The 19291-nt window shown below is 35.1% G+C and overlaps 1 protein-coding gene across 1 annotated transcript; it reads left to right on the top strand.

The window, feature by feature from the left end:
• Window positions 1-11412: 11412 nt before the first annotated feature.
• On the top strand, window positions 11413-18781 carry LOC112190266 (COP9 signalosome complex subunit 5). Its single transcript, XM_024329691.2, has 10 exons — window positions 11413-11713; window positions 13462-13587; window positions 14118-14205; window positions 15356-15441; window positions 15545-15760; window positions 16348-16532; window positions 17492-17650; window positions 17727-17807; window positions 17897-17951; window positions 18302-18781. The coding sequence occupies exons 1-10, from the start codon at window positions 11603-11605 to the stop codon at window positions 18491-18493; spliced, it is 1299 nt and encodes a 432-aa protein (XP_024185459.1). The 5' UTR covers window positions 11413-11602; the 3' UTR covers window positions 18494-18781.
• The last annotated feature ends 510 nt before the right edge of the window (window positions 18782-19291 follow it).

The raw sequence follows: 19291 nt of genomic DNA, 5'->3' as shown, positions 1-19291 counted from the left end.
TCAATTAAATTCGATTCTTGTCCAGAACCTTTACTACTTTTGATTCAAGTTACACAAAACGAAAAGTTGATTTCATGTTCTTAAACCTAGCACCAATTACATGCAAATTTAATCGAACAAACTCACATAAGCAACTTAGAATCACAATTATAGAATTCGAAAACTTTATTTAAACATAGAAATTGGGCTTAAACTTTGCCCTAAACATTATTGTTAACTAGAATTCATAGTTTTACAAAATCAAACAAAGAAAACAAGAGAAAGGATATAATACACCTTGAAAGATGAATGATAAAGCCTTGAGACGAAGAACTTGAAGATCCTTGAAAGCAAGCAATCTTCTAGGGACGACACAAGGGTGGATGGCGGTTGGGAAATTGATGTATTGCATGGCTTCTCTTTCTCTTGGCTTGAAAATGAAGAACAAGAAAACTAGAGAATGGAAAAGAAATATGGAGAGGAAATGGAGAGACAAGGAGATGGAATGGATGAAGGAATTGGTGACTAAGGAAAATGGAGAGGAAATGGTGAGACAAGAAGATGAAATGGATGAAGGAATTGGTGACTAAGGAAAATGGAGAGGAAATGGTGAGACAAGAAGATGAAATGGATGAAGGAATTGGTGACTAAGGAAAATGGAGAGGAAATGGTGAGACAAGAAGATGAAATGGATGAAGGAATTGGTGACTAAGGAAAATGGAGAGGAAATGGTGAGACAAGAAGATGAAATGGATGAAGGAATTGGTGTCTTGAGAGTGAGAGGAGAAGTGTATTTATAGCCCAAAAAATGATGAATGGAGGGTGGAGATGAACATAAATGAAGGGCTAGATATGTTAGACAAATTTGTAAAAAATATCTTCCCACTTGTTTATCACTTGTTCAACTTGAATTGATTTTCCTCCTCAAGATTTTCCACTTGGTTGCAACTTTGATTTTCCTCCTCAAGATTTTCCACTTGCTTGCAACTTTGATTTTCCTCCTCAAGATTTTCCACTTGGTTGCAACTTTGATTTTCCTCCTCAAGATTTTCCACTTGGTTGCAACTTTGATTTTCCACCTCAAGATTTTCCACTTGCTTGGAGGTCCTAAAAATAGAAACTAATAAGAAAATAGAAACTTTCCTAAAATGAAAAATGGCAACTTACTAAAAATGATAAATAGAAACTACAAAAATATAAACTTTCTATAAATAGGAACTTTCCCAATCAAAGAATGGAAACTTTCCTAAACAGGATTTTAATAAGGAAATAACGTAAGAAATGTAGGGAAATGCAGTTAAAACGTCGCATTAAAATGCTCTTATCAGAAGTCCATACTGACACACTGCTGGAGCCAAATAGGCCCCGACTCCAAACAAAGAAAAGGCTAACTAACTAGCAAGGCTTCCTTTGCTAGTTGGTGAACTTTATTGCAATCTCGCTACACAAAGCACCAACTACAAGAATTAAAAGACTTAAACAGTTAGTTAACTTCATCAATAATGTGACCCTCTAAGCTTAAGTCACCACTGAGCTCATGCAGCAAGTTGATAACTGTTAAAGCATCTCCCTCAATTTCCAGATTACTGAAGCCAACATGTAATGCGAATATGAGGCCATGCAGCAAAGCCAACGATTCAATTCCTCTAGGTTTTTTTTATAAAATTTTAAATTCATATTATATCCCTCTTTTTAACTTAAAAAAAAAATTTACCCCTCGACATCAGGTTCTTAGTTTCCTTGTACCTTTGTATTGTGTTCTGTGGCTGTATTGTTGGTTCTGTATTTTCTTTGTTGCTGGATGTTTCAGGGTGTGGATTTGGCCTAGTCCTCCCTCCCTTCCTTTGTACTTTCTTTTCCATATTAATAAAATTTCGGCTAAGGGCAAGGAGTTAGCTCTTATGTCGCTTCTATAAAAAATAAAAAAAATAAAAAAAGGTTCTGATGAATATCTGCTTACTAGGTATCATAAATTACACGAGTAGGCATGACACCTTTGTTCATTGCCAGTACATCCCCGATTAATTGATCAATGCACACACACATGCCTTGTTTTTGTTCAATTTGTTTTAGTTATATATACTAAATCATATTGGCAAAATTTCTAAGACAAGGATTGTCTTCTTGACCAGTACCATTTGGTTTAGTGGCATAGTCTCCCTTTCGAAAGTGGGAGGTTGTGAGTTCGACTCACGAAATGTTATTTACCTGATCAAAAAAAAAAGGATTGTCTTCCTTGTTACATTAAGGTCATGTTTGGATGGAAGGAAACCATGGTATGTAATGGGAATTAATTTCATTTTCCATTCAGAGGTGATGTTTGGTTGTAAATAGATATTGGAAAAGAAATAAAAAATGAGATCTGACTGGAAATTAACTCCCTTATAAAGCCTGAATTGAATTACCTAGTTAGGGGTGGAACCCCCTGTCAAAGGCACAATTATATAAATTACCCCTCTAAAAAATAAAATTCCCCCCGCCATTATTCTTTTCGGGATCATAGTTCCTGCTATTGGATCAGCATATAAGATATCGCATAACCCTTCTTCTCCCTACAACTGTCGTCGTCTTCTTTAAGCAATTTGTCAACTACTGACAAAGGTAATCTTCTACAGAGTTGTTGTTGTTGTTGTTTTTTTTTTTAAATGTATTCTCTTCAAATTTCTTTCTTCTGCTCTTGAAGGAAGAAGATGATACGTCAAGAATATGATTATCTTCTTCTTGAGATCTGAGCAAACAATATACAAGGTTTTCATTTATGATTATCTGTTGTTTTATGTATGTTTCAATCAATTTTGTGGGATTGTTATTGGATTACGAATGATAGAATATCTGCTTTAGTGCATATGAGTTCTTATTGGTAGTTGTGTCCGGCGAAAAGTGAGTTCAAATGTTTTCTCTTTGTTTTATCTGTTCAGCTCAAATAATTGTACTTATTCTTTTTTTCTTCTTTATCATTTGAGTTGGACATTCATTGGATTACAAGATTAGAAACACTATTATGTTTATATAACATGAATCATCTGTTTAGGCCCGTAGGGATCTCAAAATCTAAGGGCTTAGTTACTAGCTAGAATATGAGTTTTTTGGTATATACATCAAATCATCAATTTGTTCTTTCTGAAAGTGATCTGATTTGCTTTTTAAAGAAATTGCTCTAGTGTTTATAATTACTTTAGTTTCAGATGCATTAGGCTATCTATTGTGTTTAATTTGTTTGTTCTTTATGCTTATCAGAATGTGAATCACGTAATGCCCAGCTAATCTTAATTTCCTATTATTTACAATTATATATGTTTTCTAACTTTGCAACATGGCATGTAGAATTGTGCAAAGAAAGGAAAAAAATCAAGCTTGCATTAACATTCATGATCAATGTATTCAATATTATGTGTATGATGTGTCATGCCGTAGAACGACATTATAGAAAATATTTGTTGAAGAATAAACCAGAAGCTAATAGAGATGGTATATGATATGATAATTTTAGGCGACTCATATATTCAAATGATTTAGCTTGTTTTGAGAACCTTAGAATGGATAGATATACCTTCAATAAGCTATGTTTAATGCTTTTTTTTTTTTTTTGAGAAGTATGTTTAATGCTTCGCACTACTGGAAAGTTAAAAGATTCAAAAAAAAATTTGAGGGTAGATGAAATGGTAGCAATGTTTCTACACATTCTTGGTCATCATGAAAAGAATAGAGTGATAAAGTTTCGTGTTGTAAGATCTGGTGAGACTATTAGTAGATGCTTTAATGAAGTATTGAATGTTGTTCTTCGCTTGAGTGGCAACCTACTTAAATCACCTGAACCAGTCCTTGATAACTCATTAGATGACAGATGGAAGTGGTTTAATGTATATGAGTAATATGACACTAAAAAGTTAGTTGTTTTCTTATACTTCTATAAGTCTGTACTAATAATATTATGTTATTTCTTTTGTATAATTGCTTAAGAGCACTAGATTATATATATATTAGGGTGAATGTACCTAAGAAAGAAAAACCTACATGTCGCACTAAAAAGAATGAAATTGCAACTAATGTGCTAGGAGTTTGCTCTTAAGACATGAAATTTATCTATGTTTTGCCGGGTTGAGAAGGCTCTACAGTCGATTCTCGAGTACTATGAGATGCTGTGAGTAGGATAAATGGCTTACAAGTTCCACAAGGTAAAAAAGAAATTTTTTTTAAGTATTGTTACTTTTCCTTTTATATTCTAAGATTTTAGTTTGGAAAATTTAAAGATAATTTGTTTTAGGTTACTACTACCTGGTGGATGCTGGGTACACAAATGTCAATGGTTTTCTTGCTCCATATAGAGGGCAATGATACCATTTAAATGAGTGGAGAGAATGACACACGCCAACAACTTCTGTAGAGTTTTTTTAACATGAAGCATTCTGCAGCTAAAAATGTTATTGAGAGGTGTTTTAGTTTGCTTAAACTATGTTAAGCTATCCTTAGAAGCCCCGCCTTTTACTTAAGAAAAACATAATGCTTGATCATTCTTGCTTGTTGTCTTCTTCACAATCATATAAGAAATTAGATGCATATAGACCCACTGGAAGATTTGTTGGAGCAGCATGTAAATGAAATAAAAGTTGATCCAATCACTGTTGTTGAATCATCTCCCCAGTGGAGTAATTGGAGGGACAATTTAGTAACATAAATGTTTAATGAGGAGACAGCTAATAGGCTAGGTTAAGTACTTATGTGTTTGCATTGCTAATAATGCTTTACAATTAAAGTTTGGTTTATGTTTATCAGTTCACTTTGTTATGAATTCTATGTTATTATAAATATTGTTTCCATTATTATATGGATTGCACAAATGGTCATGACTTTTTCTTATTTTAGTATGGATTCCAACTGCTACTGATTATGTAGATGAGATTGATCAAAACAATGATGGCCTAGATGACATTGCTGAAGTAATGACTATCCTTCCACTTGTAGTAGTAGAAGGTTCCAATCAAGCTCCAAGGAATTGGAAAAGGAAGAGGATAGACGCATATGTACTAGGGTTGACCCAAATGGTTGGTGCAATGTCCAAGACTATTGAAGCAATGGATAAGCTTGTGGGAAGTCTTGCATAACTTGATCCCATGCGTCAAGTCTATGATGAGGTATCCAAAGTTGAAGGTTTAAGTACCTCTTCTAAATTGAAAGTATGTCAGATTATCATGGCTGGTCCAATGAAAGTGAGTCTTCTTCTTAATCTTCATGGGGATGTTAAAAAACAATGTGTGGAGGAATTGCTTCAATAAATTATTTTGAGTTTTGAATAAACCCTCTTACTGGGTTCAAGCCACCAAGACATGAAATTTTGGTTGGTTTTAGTTATTTATAATTGAGATCATTATTGTTTCGGATTGAACACAACTATGTTGCTTTTGCTGTTTAATAAAATAATGTTTCCTTGACATATTTATCTTATTTTTCTACGTGACAAGTTCAATATATGCTCAAGTTGATGAGTTGATATCGAGATGGCTTGATGACTTGTTTATGTAGTTAATCTCTTGTATGAGAGTTTAATTGTTTTCTAGCTTATGCAATTCGGTCAAGTACCTATATACGATATGATAGACGTAAGCAATTTCGGTGGTTTTTTGTTTTGATGTCATATTTGTACTTTAAATTAGTAAAAGGGTGTTATTGAAAACTACAATTTTATATTTCATTCTTATGACTTACCAAATACTACAATAGGAATGGAAAAATTAATTTCATAATTTAATTTCCAATAGGTTCCAAACACCCACATGGAAATTCCAAAACCTATTCCATTCCATATCAGTTTGGAAAGGAAAATAAATCCTTTTTCTATTTCGACGTTCCTGCCAACCAAATGGGGCGTAAGAGAATAAGAGGGGACATCAATGTATAATTTTTCCTCTGCAATTCTGTGTATTTGTTGTAGTTGGAATGATGTTTGTTACAAGGTGATCGGGGCAGAGAGAAGATAGGCTAGAGAGAGAGAGAGAGAGTTGTGGACTTGTAGCCGGGAAGATAGAAAAGAAGAGAGACAAGAAGAGAACGGGTTGTAAGAGAGAAACTATGAGGGAAAAGAGGAAGGGTAAAGGAGGAAAGATGAGGGAAAAATGGCAAAAATACATAGAAGTGTGTATTATGGAAATTGGGATGTGCAATTAAAATCTTTTTATTTTATTTTTTATATTGGAGAATAAGATTCGTTAGCCACTGTGGCTGCGTTTGGGGGGCTTTTTAGCTCCCCTGCTTATAAGCAGAAGACCCATAAGTGTTTGGTAAGCCAACTTCTCATCAGCTTTCTCCAGAAGCTGCTGTGGCTTCCGTCGAAAAGCAGAAGCAGCCTCCCCCTTGCTTTTAAAAGCCAGAAGCCAGGAAATTACTATGGCGCTGGTTACTGTAGATTAATGAAATTTTGATAATACCGGTCTCTATCCTCCCTTGGTTGAGGCAATTACTTGATTTCCATGAAACCCGTCTTGATAGATGATGCCGCAGTAATCTCTCTCCCTCTCATCACATACACTGCATCAATCTCTAATCACAGACGCCCCATCAATCTCTCTCCCTCTGACGCCGACTCATCACGATTTTGGGTTGGAAATCGAAGCCTCACTCAAGCAAGGCTGCTTGGCGATTTGATTAAGGTTAGTTTTTTATCTATTTCAGTTTCAAATTTCTATGATTTTGATGAAGGCCTATGATTTGAGTACTACTAGCATCCTTGTATCATTTGATATCAGTGGGTTGAGTTCGATTTTGTTTAATTTGGTGAATTTTCTAGACCCTTTTCACTTGTGTTGATCCCCTTTTGTTTCTACTTCTAGCACAGACACAAAAGACTATTGTGATGCTTTTAAATTTTTGAGATGTTGATATTTTGCAATTGGTATAGACCCATGTAAGTAGATATTTAAGTTGGAACTGTGATTTTGGAACTAGGAGTGTTAATTTTGGGAACTGTTGCCTTCTGGTTTTGGATACTGATCTCAATATCATGGTTATGCAACAGTTATAGATTGGGATTATACACTCTGTGATGCAAGATTAGATTCAGCTGTATAGATTGGAATTTACTCTCTGTTCTCACTCTCTGTACTGGTTGCTTGTTGTTTTTATTTCACTTGATTAGATAGAGTTATAGATTGATGATAATTTGTACTCTCTGTTCTGTTTTTGCCTGTTCCTTCATTCTGCATTCTTCATTCTCTTCTGTCTATTCCCCCTGTCCACCATCACAGATTCACAGGTCAGGATGTCGTCCATTTTGCTAAAAATATCTGGACCAATACGTTTAAAATACCATTGGGTACCTTTCCTCAACTCTCTCAAGGAGAAATTTGTTTAAAATACATTTAATATTTTTTTGCTGGCGCTTATTAATCTTAGTACGGAAGTTCTGGCAAGTATATGTTAGGAAAGCTTGGTTAAATGAATGACACAGGTTTCAAGCAGGTTGTGTGGAAGTTGAATCCGTTTCTGTATATGTTGCTGTCACTGCACTACTATTAATTGCTCGTTTCTGGTGTTAAAAAGGTTTTCTGGATGTCATCATTCAAGGCAGTGATTAAACTTAGAAATTGATAAAATTATTTGATAGGGAAAGTGATATTCAGAATCTCATCATATATTCATATCTCAAAATTATGTGGGAACATTTCCATGTGTTTTTCAACTTTTTGGTTACATACTTTGTATAGCTAGAGCATCTCTATATGCTTGTATTCCTTTCAAATATGCGTCCTGGTTTGAAGAATGTAGATACGGCATCCTTTCACATGTTACAGTTTTTACTCTGTCTGCACTTTGGAGATTACAAATGGATAAGATCAATGGAGCTCCATCACATAATTTTGTAACATATTTTGTGTGGATAAGTGGTTTAAAGAGATACATGGGTATGCTTGTTGCCATCCCCTGCTTTTATTTTTCATAATTATCCTTCATTTTCCTTTGTTTTATACTAAAAGTCTCTTGGTTTCTTTTCCTACTAGATAGGTGACCTTGGAGTTCTTGGAACTGGAATACCGATAGGAAAACTTGATAATGTATGTTGTTGCAGCTGGTATTAATTCAGATTTATTGGGAGATCAAGCGGAATACCAAACTATGCAGCAAGTTATATTATCTTTCATCATGTAAAACTTAGCTAAGAAACTTGAAAATTGAAATGTATGAATGCAATAACAATGTTCATTAAATTTAGGATTTGATAAATTTATGTATAACAAGGCTTTTGGTACAAATATTGATCATGGTTTGCATTCAATTTGATTTCCAATTGATTATTATTGTGCATTAGGTAAAATAAACTAAAAAACTAGAAATCGGTTATCTAATATTAATCATATGGTCACTGTGATTTATAAAAATTAAAAGTTAATAAAAATTTATCACGACATAATAAAGATTACAATGATAACAAGAGCATTTGAATAACATTGTATGGTAATACAATCAAGGTAAAATAATCTCTTATGTCCAATTTGGTCATTCCACAAACAAAAAGCACAAGCCAGTTTGAGTTTACCAAACATTTGGACACTGCTTTTGTCACTGACAGCACTTATAAAAAGCCAGTTTACCAAACACTCAGCTACTTTGCTTTTCAGCTACTTATTCTCATAAATAAGCAGAATCCAGCTTTTATGAGAAGCACATCCATACCAAACATAGCCTGTAAACCCTTGAAATTTTTATCACAAATATTTTCAACTCTAAAAAAGCCACCACTATGCACATGTAATCAAATTATCAAAACGATAATGTTCACTTGATCAGTAAATACTATGCTCAACCTCCATTAAATGTAAATCCAATGGTTGAAAAAATTATCTTTAAATTGACTTTTTTATTTTTTATCGTTAGATTTACGTTTAGTGGGGATTGAGCATAACTTCCTTAGTCAGTTACTACTGAACAGGTGAACATCACTTATTATAAAAAAAAAAATCTAGTCATCAATAGTCAATTGGACTATGTCACATATTTTAGAGCAATGAAACCCGATTGCATCTATTTGTGTACACTACGACTTTATCTCACCATAATTTTTCAGGTTTATTATATTATCCTTCTTAGTGTGGAAATCTTTTTTCTTAAAGAAACCACATTTAATCCAGTGGGATAGCTTCTAATGAGGACCACTAAAATGAGGACTTCATGAGGACTTTCTTGTGAGACCACTTTTCGATGACATTTCCGTAAATCAACTGTTAGATGTTTAGATATTCATCTCTCATTTATGCAATTTTTCAACCAAATTGAAAATCTTGAAGACGTTTATAATCATGATTTATCATCTAAACATGAACGGTTCAAGTTTGACATATTTGGTTTGTCATTGATCGGTACCTTAACGGTTATCAATTTGAAAGAAAATTTTCAAAAGTGATATACTTATGCATACATAAACATCTAACAGTTGATTTGCCATAATATAATCAAAAAGAGGAACTCCCAAGCGTTGATTAAAAAGTCATCATTTCAGTAGTCCTCATTAGAAGTTCACCCGAAATCCAGTAGTGTTCTCATACATCTTTCATGCAGCGACATCTCATAAGAATTAAGTACGATCTTTAGCGACGGTGCCTTTTATGCCTTTTATGTATGGCTTTATTAAATAACGTCATCACTCCTCGTTATTTATAATGCCATTGCTCCGCTTTGTTAAATAACGCCATCACTCCACATTATTGATAACGGCATCGCTCCGCGTTATTAAATAACGTCATCACTCCACGTTATTTATAAGGTCATCACTCCGCGTTATTTAATAACGCGGAGCCACGTTATTTAATAAAGCCATAACACCAACCGTGTTATTAAATAATGCCATCATGCCACGTTATTATGACCATCTTTAAGAGCCTCCTTCATTGTGGTATTAACAACGGTAGTTAACGCCACATTTACGGTCGTCATTATCCGCGAACTTATAGCCAAGGTGAATCGTCACAATGATAGAGCTTAGTTGCAGAGGAAAAGCGACATTGATGCTGGGTTGGAAGGACAGGTCGCTGGAAAGCTTGTCGGCGGCAGCAATGGCTTGGCAGGAGGGATTTAGAGCTTCTGCTCACCTAGCTCAGGTTTGGGTTTGGGCTGGGGCTCAATCCGAGTCAAAAGAATGCAAAAAAAAAAAAGCAAGAAGAACAACCTTTTACAGAGGTTGTTGGCTACTGAAGAGCCTAGAGGCAAGTGCTAGTTCCGACCCCAAGGGGAAAGAGAAAGTACTTGCTTAGAGTTTCAAAGACATAGACAATCTGAACTCAAGCCTTTTAAAGTAGGAGTAATTTCTATAAGCTTATCTAAGACGTTTCTAGTTGATATTTATACCACAAATGCTTGTTGGCAGGTTAGACTAGATGAATGATTTTTCCTTAAAAAAGAAAAATCTCACTCCCAAACGGTAAAATAATGTATTATTTGATAATTTTCTAAAAAGTTTGAAGAATATTTATAAGAAATACGTAATATTATAGTAAGTATTATACAAATATCATATGCAAATTTACTAACTAAAACCTAATAATGCGATTAACAAACTCACCCACCTCATTGTCATTTGACTAATGACACGTTTACTTACTGGGAATGGAATGGAATGATTACGGAGTAAAAACACTCATGTGTTTACTAACACATAAAGGAATCGGAATGATTCCAAGTAAAAGAATTCCTATGTTTACTAACACATGAAGGAATCAGAATTGGAGTAGGTCCCACCTATTTATCAGGAATTGATTCCTGAATACTCAGGAATTTGATTACGAAGGGGGGAGATGGGTTTAAGAATCATTCCTCCGAAATCAATACCGATTCCTTTCTTCTCCCATTTCACTTGTCTCCGATTCATGATTATTTTCCATTCCAAGTAAGTAAGCGTGTCATAAAAGTAAATCCGTACTAGGGAATAGTAGGGATTAGAAAATGTTTACAGGGCGGCCAAAAAATAGAAGAAATGAGTTTGATTTCTACTGTGGTCGAAAATATTCTACATATTTTTTCATTTTGTGAAGCTAATTTCATTGCAAATGCAATTGCTTCTTTTGGGCCACAAGTATCAAGACACTCAAGTTCGGGTTCAAGACCTCCCTCCCTCGATATTTTCCGCCTACACTAAATTAACTTACCTTAAGGTCCTCGTAATTTTCGGTTATAATGTCTCTTTAATGCCAAAACAAAACAAAAAAATTGTCACTAGTTCTAGTGACAAAGTGCCAACTAATGTGATAGCAACATTTATACAGCCACCTACCAGATGATCAAAAGGGAATACAAAAAGGGATAGAAAATAGATTAAAAGAAAAAAGAAGGTGAAAAAAATACCAAGTCAGATTAAAAATGATGTCACCCAATCAACCCGACTCTAACGAAAGATCCAATCATCAAGATGTCATTGGGGGAGACAGAGAAGAGTACCATAAGCCAGTAGAACAGACCGTACTACATCACCACCTGACAAAGATCCATCACAATTAGGCATTATTCTTCCTTTCTCAATTAGCACCCTAATTTTTTTCTCTCACTCTCTTTCACTTCATCTTCATCTTCTTCTTCTTCTTCTTCAAAACCCAGTAGTTGCAGAAAAAGCTTCAATCTTTGGAGCGAGAGAAATAGAGAAAACATGTCTTTAACGTGTGTGACAATGTCGGAGGACGTCTGGTTAACTTGTATGACTCATGCATTGTCCACGGAGACCGAGGAGATCATGGGCCTCCTTCTTGGTGATATTGAGGTATGCAAGTATTGGGTTTTCTTACTGCAAATTGCTTTCTTTTGGGTGTTGAAAATTGCTTGATGGGATTGATGATACTTGTAGTGGTTTTGGTACTGTGGGTTTTTGGGTTGTTTCTGAATTGGGTTCCTTTAAAGTTTTAGTCTTTTATGGCCTTGGTGGAATTTTGGGTAATTGGGCTACTGGGAATTGTTCTTCTTTTCAAATGGAATCGTTTCTTGCTTTGGTTAGTGGTTGTGATTGTATTGGTTTCCCAGTTTTGTAAATTAGCAAGGAGGTTCTGCCGATATATATTGTGTTTCAAGGACTGAACTATAATGTAGTGTGGAAAGTTCAGTTTTTGTAAGCTTACTTCCATTTCCTTTGGATGTCGAATTTGTCTTGTATTAAATTTTAATGTTCAGTGCTCTCTGTTTCTTTAACAATTAAGTAGTGAATTTTGTGTCGAGTGTAAATTATTTGAGTTCTTAGTTGAGCTTGATTTCGAAAGGAGGTGTTACTTGCAGTCCCAAAAAGTCATTATGCCAACTATAACCAGAGTTGCATTTTAATCTTCTAGAGTTTGTGACCTGGCCTGAATGCTGTGATTTGGGGTTCTGGTTCCAAGGCTTGGTGTCCAGGTTCCGTGTCCCAAGTCTAGAGTTCGCCATTGGGGACTTGGGGTTTTCTCCAGAAAACAACTAAGGCTAATGTTGTTAATTGAATGTATAAAATGTGGCTGTAGCATGAAATGGATGAGAGGAGTGCAGAATGACTTTCAGAGGGGTTACTCGTTTTTTCAGTATTGGGCCATCCATAGCAGTCATATCAACTTTAGTTCCATTTGGCTAAAGTTGATATGTTTGCTCTTCTAATGACTATTATTCATCTGGTTATTCTTTTCTTCCCATTCACCTAATCTTTGCTGAATCTTGATGAATTTGGAAACATTAGCTACTTTACAGAATTGCTCCATGGATGGTATTTGCCAAAGCTTCTTCATGCCATATAGCAAACATTAGAACATTAAAGCAGAAGGTAAAAAGAAAGCCTTGGCCTGACTGGCTGACTCTCATATGGTAACTAATCTATTGTACTGTTCAACCAAAAAAATTAAAAATAAACTAATGCTCCCCCCGTGCGTACACGGCTATGCCTGTCCCTTGTACATGTGTATGATGTACCTGACCTGCTCTTGGCAACTACAGACTTCAAGAGAAGCATAATATAGGGTGCTGCTTTGCATTTGGTTAGCTGAAGTAGTGGCATCCACCACTGTTTGTGGTTGCCAATTTCCAATATCTCATTGATAACGAGTTCTGTCAATTTGTAGCCCAGAGTCTTTGTTTCCTGTGCACTCTAACAATCTGGCCGAACAACCCAGGCTTGTCTCTGATGTTTCATACACGGATTTTAGATATAAAACTTTAGCTGTTCCCTGCTTCACTTGTTATGGTGGTCTGTAGGACTGCATATCTAAGTGGAACCCTCCCAGTATTTTGTTTTTGTATCATGAATGCCCTTGTGTATAAACCTTACTCATTTAGAGGTTGAATATGAATTTTTTACATGTTTCGCAGTCTTTGAGAGTGAATTTTTGTACTGAAGCATGATATATATATTGACACCTGAATATGGTTGTGACTTAAAGAATGAAATTTTTGTAATTTGGATCTGTTACTATGTCTGGCTTTCCATTTACTGTCCTAATTTGGTCCACTGTCTTATAGTTATAACCTTTTCTTCCCCCATTATGTCTGGAATTTCAGAATTCTGCAAATGGGGGTGTGACTGCCGTGATTTGGGGAGCGTCACCTCAAACTCGATCAGACCGGAGGAAGGATCGTGTTGAAACTAATCCTGAGCAGTTGGCTGCTGCATCAGCTCAAGCCGAAATATCCTTGATGCTTCTTTAAGTGCTTGTCATATCTCTTTGAAAATTTCATTCTTTGATGTTTGCATAGTTTCAACATAAGCAAACCAAAAATGGTTCTTTGTATCTCTAATTATTCTTTTTAGAGAAATATATTCTTTCAAAGAAAAAAATTTGCCTGATTTCTCAAGATCCTCGTAGTAAACATTATCCAAGTATAAAGATGATATGCTGTAAGGTGATTGCTATAAGTCTATTCATTTCACAAATAATCTCAGTTTCTCTTGTTTGTTGAGTTTCTCTCCTAACTGAGCTTCTGCTCTGTCGATTAAGCAAATGCATTTGCCTAAAGAAGAGAATACTAACTACAAAAGGCATGCTTGATTTTTTATTACATGGGTACATTTGCCAAGTTAACTCTGGCTTGCTTAATGATTTGATAATCCATAGGGTTGTGCTCTACGTATTTCATGTTTTGCAGTTCTTTTGTATTTTGCGTAGTTTCCCCTGTTGAGTATTGTTCATTTTATTGTGTAATTAACTCTATAGCACAGAATGACAATATCATCTGGAAGAACAACTAGAGTGATTGGGTGGTACCATTCACATCCTCATATTACGGTTCTTCCTTCCCATGTTGGTGAGTGTTATTTAATTATCCAGGCTTTCTGTCATTATATACTCTCTTGAATATCATTAGGTTGGTATGACAACTCTAGGTCTAATTTAGAACTTGTGAGATTTCTGGGAATTGTACTACTTCTGAATCTAGTAATTCTCTTCTACACGTATCAGAAATAATTGAAACTTGAAACTTTAATATATTCATGGATAATCAGTTGCTTCTTATATGTATTTTCTCAAGTAATTTCTGTGTCATATGGAAAAATCCGCACATACTGTGGCAGAGGAAGAATATGTAGGGAACACTTGAACCTTTTATGTGGCTGGAAACTCATGGTGGCTCGTCATGAAATTTTGTTTTGTTCTACTCAAGAATCAGGCATGGGTAAAGGAGTGCGAAGTTGAAAGCCAAATATAGCTAATTCTTTATGTTGTAAAATTCTGTTATACTATTGCACCAAGTTTTGTTGTTTGACATTTGTTTGCTGCCAGATTTTAAAAAAGCTCATTCTCCAATTTCATCTCATCTTAGAGTTCCCTGATGTATCCAAATGTTGTACATGCATCCAAATGATTGTAAACCCAACCCAAAATTGAAAAAGAAAGAAAACCAACAAGAACTTTAAGAAGACAGTAATAGTTAAAAAGGAAAAAAGACAGGAGAAAAAGATAAAAGAAGTTTCAAATATATCTTTGCAAATCTTTTTCTAATTGGATAATTATAATCTTGTGCTCCCAGTTTGGTAGCCATGTTTTGTCAAGTTTCAAGAAGGAAGAAGGTGACGATAGGAGAAACTGGTTAGAGGAAGAAAGAGATTGGTAAAGGAGTAGCGATTAAGGTTAAGCATAGCTTAAAGGACACTCCTTTTACATTGGGTAGCAAACTAATATTTCCAATGAATTGATAAAGGAATATTCAACTATTAGATGATCAAGCATCTAAAAGTTGAAAGTTGGTGTCAAAATATGGTCTTAGCCGTGGCCCATGGACAGGATCCACATATTCTGTACATGTATCATTCTCTATTTTTTGTTTCTGGACTTCTGTGATATAATTTGAAGTATTTACTCTTTCAAACATTTGGATCTGATAAATTGTTTTTTGAAAGGCAAGTTATAGTCAGTTGCTGGAGATTGATATCGCAACTACCTTCTACTTTGTGCAGATGTACGGACTCAGGCAATGTATCAACTTCTAGATTCTGGGTTCATCGGGCTGATATTTTCCTGTTTCAGTGAAGATATAAACAAGGTTTGTATTAAATATGCCTGACATTAGAAAACTAGTGTGTCCAGATTAAACATAATGCTTGTGAGTATTCTTCTTACTCCTTAGTTAAACCTGGTATATTCAGGTTGGACGAATACAAGTCATTGCCTTTCAGTCCTCAGATGGGAAGCAGCATCACATGTCAAGACCTATATCTTTATCTCCAGTAAATAAAAGTTCAATTATAGAAGTTGACTCGTCTTTAAGTACCTCAGAAAATGCACCAGTAAGATCTGGCTCGACTAGAGCAGAAGCTGCTGAACAAGACACAGCTGATTCAAGAACTTCTGAAACTATAAAGGTATTATCCATTCTATTAAACGTGCAAAAAGACCCAAAAAAAAAAAAAAAAAAATTTTAAAACCCAAGTTAGTTTATCCAAGCAGCAGATTATTTAAAACCAGTTAGTTTTCCTGATGAATGATTACAAATCTATAGTTGTCTATTTCTTGTTTCAGTAAGTAAACATTTGATTATAATTTAATCAAATCTATACTATATATATATATATATATATATATATATTTATGTGTATTGGTGTGTCGTATAAAACACATAAGTTTCTCTAGTTGCAAATTTAATTTGGAAGTTAGGTTTTGTGCCTTTATGTAGATGTCCAATGGCTGCTGTATCTGACTATAATTACATACATCCATAAGCCTTAAAGTCATATTTGCAAAACACTGGTTTATGTGGCAAAATTTCATTTATTTAGGTTGATATGTAAATTTAAGTGGTTAATTGGAACTGATGGACTAAGAGAGATCTCGGTGATTATTTATTACGCGGATTATGCATATATATGGAATGGCATAAGCCTCGATTCTAGGGCGCTGTTTTCACACTGGTTGCTTTATGCTATGAACATATTACGGGTTATTTGCTTAGGCTGGCGGAAGATCTTCAGAACTTGGGCATTTCTTTGCTAGTGCTGAGGCAAATCATCAAGACAGAGAAAGAACCGGAGGGAACTACCCCACAGAAACTTCAGCCAACAATATTGTTGACATAGATCCCATGGATATGTCTGAGAGTATGCAAGAAGCAATGCACCGTTCGAATTTGGATATGAGGTAGGATGAGTTTGTAATAACTTGATTGTTCTCCTGTTTTCATTCTGCACTTAAAACTATGTAATTGTTGTGAATTAGGACGTTGGGCTTTTGGTTCAGATTCAGCTGCACATTGTTATACTCATTCATCCCTTCCCCTAATTGTCATACTGTAACACAAATTGAGAACCTTTGCTGTAAAACTAATTAAATTGGAGTAAGATGGAGTTGTTCTCATCCATGGTGTACAATGCCTAGGGAAATTATTCATGTTTTAACAAGAGTGGTTAATTTTTCCTAATTATAGAAGAAATACCGTAGATGACCTGTTTGAACCTGAGTTCATTTTAGCTAGTTCCTAGAATTTTTAAGGACCAAACCCCCAAATTTAAGTGATTCATGCATCTGTGGATTCTTACCATAAATCCACTGTAGTTATCTAAAGCCAAGAGACTTGTGGAATGGTCTAGTGTATTGATTAATTTGTTGTTTCCTTTCGTAATGATGTCATTCCTACTAATACCTGATCTTCCTTGGTGTTTATTTTTATGTAAAGTTGTCTTCTACCTATATAACTTATATGACTCTCGTCGAATCGTCACTAAATATCAGCATAGCACCAATTTGCATTTCAGATTTCAATTTGAGTATGACGAGATGATGATCTACCATTTCTCAGTGTGTTTGTGTTCCTATAGAATGTATCTAGTCTGATTCTAAACCACATGATCTTCCATTTTTACTGGGAACATGGGGAGCTTTGTTGTCTCCTAAACATGGATGGTTTGATTAGTACATTGTTGGTGTCTGTTGGAGGGGCCAGTTAGGTTGGCTATGTTGCTTCATTTCCTTTCACAATTCTTGATTTATCTTCTGATTCTTTTACATTTGTGGCAGAAAAAGATCATCTTCGATAATATCCCTTCATGAATAACCTGTTATTTCAAATCCTGAATTTTCTTCTTTCTTTGTGCTTGCAGTGGTGCTGAGTATGTAAGAAAAGAAGTTCCTCTTTATGTTTTACCGACCTCGTCTCTTATTAAGCTTGATTCACCTCTAATGTCATTTACGGAATTGCAACGAGTACTGTATGAGGAGGAGCGAGCGGCATATAACCAAGCAATCTTGCAAAATATGAGGTGAGCCTTTGTTATTCAGTCAATTGTACAAGTCGGACTACTGTTGATTCTCTAATTTTTTTAAAATTTTTTTCAGGGACGGGAAAATGCATCCACTTACTTTCATACATCACACATCAATGTATCAATCTTCCATGTGCAAATTAATCGAATATTGGTCAGAATTCAATACCGACCTATCAGTTTAGTTGTTTATGCCTGGCCTTTTCTGTTTGCCTAATGTTACTTCTTTGCAATCATATGCAGCTTAAGTCCTGCCATAAATGCACTGCAGTGTCGGTTAAGAGAGAATGAATTTCGGGTATAAAACCTTGCAATTTGTAGATATTATGGTTTTAAAGTTGAATGAAATTCGATTGACATGAGATTTCATCTTGTGGTTAAGCCATTTGGTAATTCCAACCTGGCAGTCCAATTTTACTTTACAAACTCATTCCTACCATGCAAATTTCATATTCACAATGGGCCTTCAATGCTAGACATACTTTGATGGCCTGGCATACTGGGGGGTGTTCCATCTCTTTGGTCTTTGGCCACGCACAGATGATTCTGATATATCCCCAAAAATCTTTGCTTCTGTTTCATAGTTGTTTGTGACATTTTTCCAGATGACTTTCTCATGTGAACTATATTTATGGATTGCTGATACAGTTGGCATTGCTCACTGATGAAGTGAAGGGTTTGGAGAACGAAACACGTAGAGGAAGCGAGTCAAGTTCTGGATCTCCTCGTCAAGTTTTGTCGCCTACACTCCGAGGAAGTACTCCTTTAGGCCATAGGGACTTGTTCAGTTCAAGGAGTGTAACAGGTCCTGGTAGTCGAAGCAGAAAAGGATCGTCATAGTGCAATCAAGAGGAAATCCGCCCCAATGCCTGCTGTATTATTGGGATAGCGTTGTTTGTTATGTTAAAACCAGTTATGCCTGTGCGGCTGCGCTTAGTATGAAATGTTTTTGTGTATAGGCTTAATTTTTATTCTTCAAAAGAAAGATGCCCTATTTGTGAAAAAAAAGGACAACTATGGTGCAAATCACATCTGTATTTTACATGCAGATATATCAAAAAAATTCAGCATATTTGTTTCATTGAAACCGAATCATGCATAGTATTGAAAGTCTTTGTATTACGCACACTTAATCTTCTATTGTGAGAATTACAGGTATTTATTAAGCAAACGCCGTTTCAGAAACTCATTACCTCTAAAGGATAACTCTTCAGTTCATTCACCCGTATTGCAATTAACACATTGTCGTAGCAGTTGTCAAAACCATTCAGTCATTTTTTTGATTCAGTTGTATGGTTAAATGACCTCTAATTCAATTGTATTTTTTAATATTTTTTTGGTGCAGATATGATCTTTAAAAGAGGGGGAAATGATAACTAAGGTCATTTTAAAATTTTTATTTTATTATGATCATTTACCCAATTTTAGCTTAAAATTTGCCTACTTGCTCCACTAACAGTTTTTTAACCTGATTTACCCAAAACACTCTAAGAGATTATTTCCCCTTTACCCAATTAATTCTTTTTTTAATTCTTTTTATTTATTTTTGGGACTTTTTTGCCCTCTCCTTCTTTCTCACTTAGAGAGAAAAGTCATCCTCCACTCTGCTGTGCTCCGGTGACAAGTGGCTGGCCGCGG

Source organism: Rosa chinensis, chromosome 2, assembly GCF_002994745.2.
Source record: "Rosa chinensis cultivar Old Blush chromosome 2, RchiOBHm-V2, whole genome shotgun sequence".
In the NCBI taxonomy this organism is placed as follows: domain Eukaryota; kingdom Viridiplantae; phylum Streptophyta; class Magnoliopsida; order Rosales; family Rosaceae; genus Rosa; species Rosa chinensis.
Note: the sequence above shows the minus strand (reverse complement) of the source record. Positions and strands in the feature narration are given on the sequence as shown.

Excerpts from the sequence above, each read along its gene's own strand:
- LOC112190266 (XM_024329691.2), top strand. The coding sequence starts at position 11,603 with ATGTCTTTAACGTGTGTGACAATGTCGGAGGACGTCTGGTTAACTTGT. Across the intron at positions 13,588-14,117 it reads CTGCATCAGCTCAAGCCGAA|AGAATGACAATATCATCTGG; the intron begins ATATCCTTGATG and ends ACTCTATAGCAC. Across the intron at positions 15,442-15,544 it reads TCAGTGAAGATATAAACAAG|GTTGGACGAATACAAGTCAT; the intron begins GTTTGTATTAAA and ends TGGTATATTCAG.